A 1,824-nucleotide genomic window follows, 5' to 3' on the forward strand; every position below is an offset into this window, starting at 1 on the left:
ACCCTATCTCAAAAAGACCAAAAAAAAAAAAAAAAAATCAAATTTAAGCATTTTATGCAACACTTAAAATTCATCAACGTTTTCCCATTGCTTAGAAGAAAAAGTTTACTATTTCATAACATAATCTACAAGCCCCTCCATTAATCAGCCACTAGCTTTTTCTCAAACTTGGTATTCTTATGCAGTTTAGGCTGGTTTTGAGCTCTCTTTGTAGCCCAGGCTGGTCTTGAATTCTCAACAATCCTGCCGCAGCCTTCCCTGAGTGCTGGGATTACAGGCGTGTGCCACCATATCCAACTCAAACTTGGCTTTCTATCCAGTCCAACTGTTCGCAAAATGTGTCCCAGGGTTACCAAGTTCAAAATTCATCATGGGGCACCCCATGTGAATATTTGAACATTGACTCACTGTGGTATAACACCTATTAATATGCCCAGGAATGTATTTCAAAAAAGCTTCTCCGACTACACTGTAATAGTTAGTACAGACTGCTAAGCATTGCAATCATTTTGTGTCTTTGCACAAGTTCCCTTTACCACAACGGTTCCTTTCTTCTAGCCTGTTTTTTTTTTTTTTTCTTTTCTTTTTGAGACAGGATTTCGCTATACCGTTCAGGATGGCTTTGAATTCACTTTTGTAGCCTGGGTTGGTCTGGAATGCGCTGCGATCATCCAGCCTCTGCCTTCAAGTGCTTGGAATACAGGCGTGCACCACCATATCCGGCTTCAGTATGTAGTCCTAAATTTTGACTAATCAGACTTAACACTAAGTCTTGACAAATTCAAAGGTCACAAGCAAAGGATGGTTCCTGCTCAAAATCTTAGGTTGGGACCTCTGACTAAGACTGAATTTAGCCGGACGTGGGGGCGCACGCCTGACTCAGATTGCTTTGAGTTTGAGGTCAGCCTCCGCTACAAATTGAGTTCTTCGCGGCAACTGAACACGGTCTTGTGCATTTTGGGCCAGCTTCTAAATCAACTCTTAAAAAACATGAAAATGGGGTTTCATGTCGACTCGACAGAAACAAGAGCTACAGAGAGTGGTTTTGTCACCTAAACAAGCGCGATGACAACTGACACAACTTTAAGTCCGAATAACTCTGAAGACAGTCCCTCTAGTGGATGGCACACGGTTTTCTCTGAGCAGTTATTTCAGCTTCCGAATACCTCAAGCAGAAAAAACACAAGGCCCACCCTTTTCCAGGAGTAGTCGGTAAAGATGAAGTCCACGGGGACCCCAGCAGAAGGGTCCACAGAACCAAGGATCGAATGAGGCCAACTCAGGTACCGATTGAGACCAACTTGGGTCCCCGAGAGGACACTGTGGGAGAAAAGTCTAACCTGGGAAACCACGGGTTCTTGGGACGGCGGGAAGCAGCTTGAGAGTCGAGAGGAGCCAAGACATAACGGCCACCTCACACGTTATGAAAAGAGGAAATCAGCGCAGGAAGCAGCCACCTGCGGAGCCGTGTCACCAAGAAACCGGGCCGGTGACCCCGCCCCTTCCGGCGGGCGCAGCTTGCGGGCTTTCATTCTGGGCTGCGCAGAATGCTGACGTCACATTCGAACCTGACGCTAGGGCCAGTGGCCCTTTTCATTGGAAATTGTCGCGCGCCACTGAACACCTACATTCACAGGATGTCCAATTCTAAATGGTTCCTTAGAGGAGCCTAGAGGAGCTGGTGTCGCCTGCCTGTTTCAAAGCGTCCACGTAGATGGCTTGGCCCATTATGACAATTGATTCAGTGGTATAAAAATGTTTGTGTAGGGAGGCAGGCAAGAACACGAACAGCCACACTTCTAGAAGATTCCAGCCAGTGTGCTG

General features: G+C 46.4%; 1 protein-coding gene across 3 annotated transcripts in view; it reads right to left on the bottom strand.

The window, feature by feature from the left end:
- Window positions 1–1,578, bottom strand: part of Xpnpep3 (X-prolyl aminopeptidase 3) — a 57,720-nt gene extending 56,142 nt beyond the window's left edge. Inside the window, exon 1 of one of the 3 annotated variants that reach the window (XM_003470380.5) lies at window positions 1,341–1,578. In XM_003470380.5, coding sequence (XP_003470428.3) covers window positions 1,341–1,404 — 64 coding nt within the window. In that variant the 5' untranslated portion in view covers window positions 1,405–1,578. Of the gene's footprint in view, window positions 1–1,193 lie in introns of all 3 variants that reach the window. The other 2 variants (XM_063243676.1, XM_063243677.1) reach the window with 2 other exon arrangements.
- Window positions 1,579–1,824: the final 246 nt, after the last annotated feature.

This window comes from Cavia porcellus, unplaced genomic scaffold (genome assembly GCF_034190915.1).
Source record: "Cavia porcellus strain 051 isolate PalLab524CR breed Dunkin Hartley unplaced genomic scaffold, mCavPor4.1 scaffold_40, whole genome shotgun sequence".
Classification (NCBI taxonomy): Eukaryota; Metazoa; Chordata; class Mammalia; order Rodentia; family Caviidae; genus Cavia; species Cavia porcellus.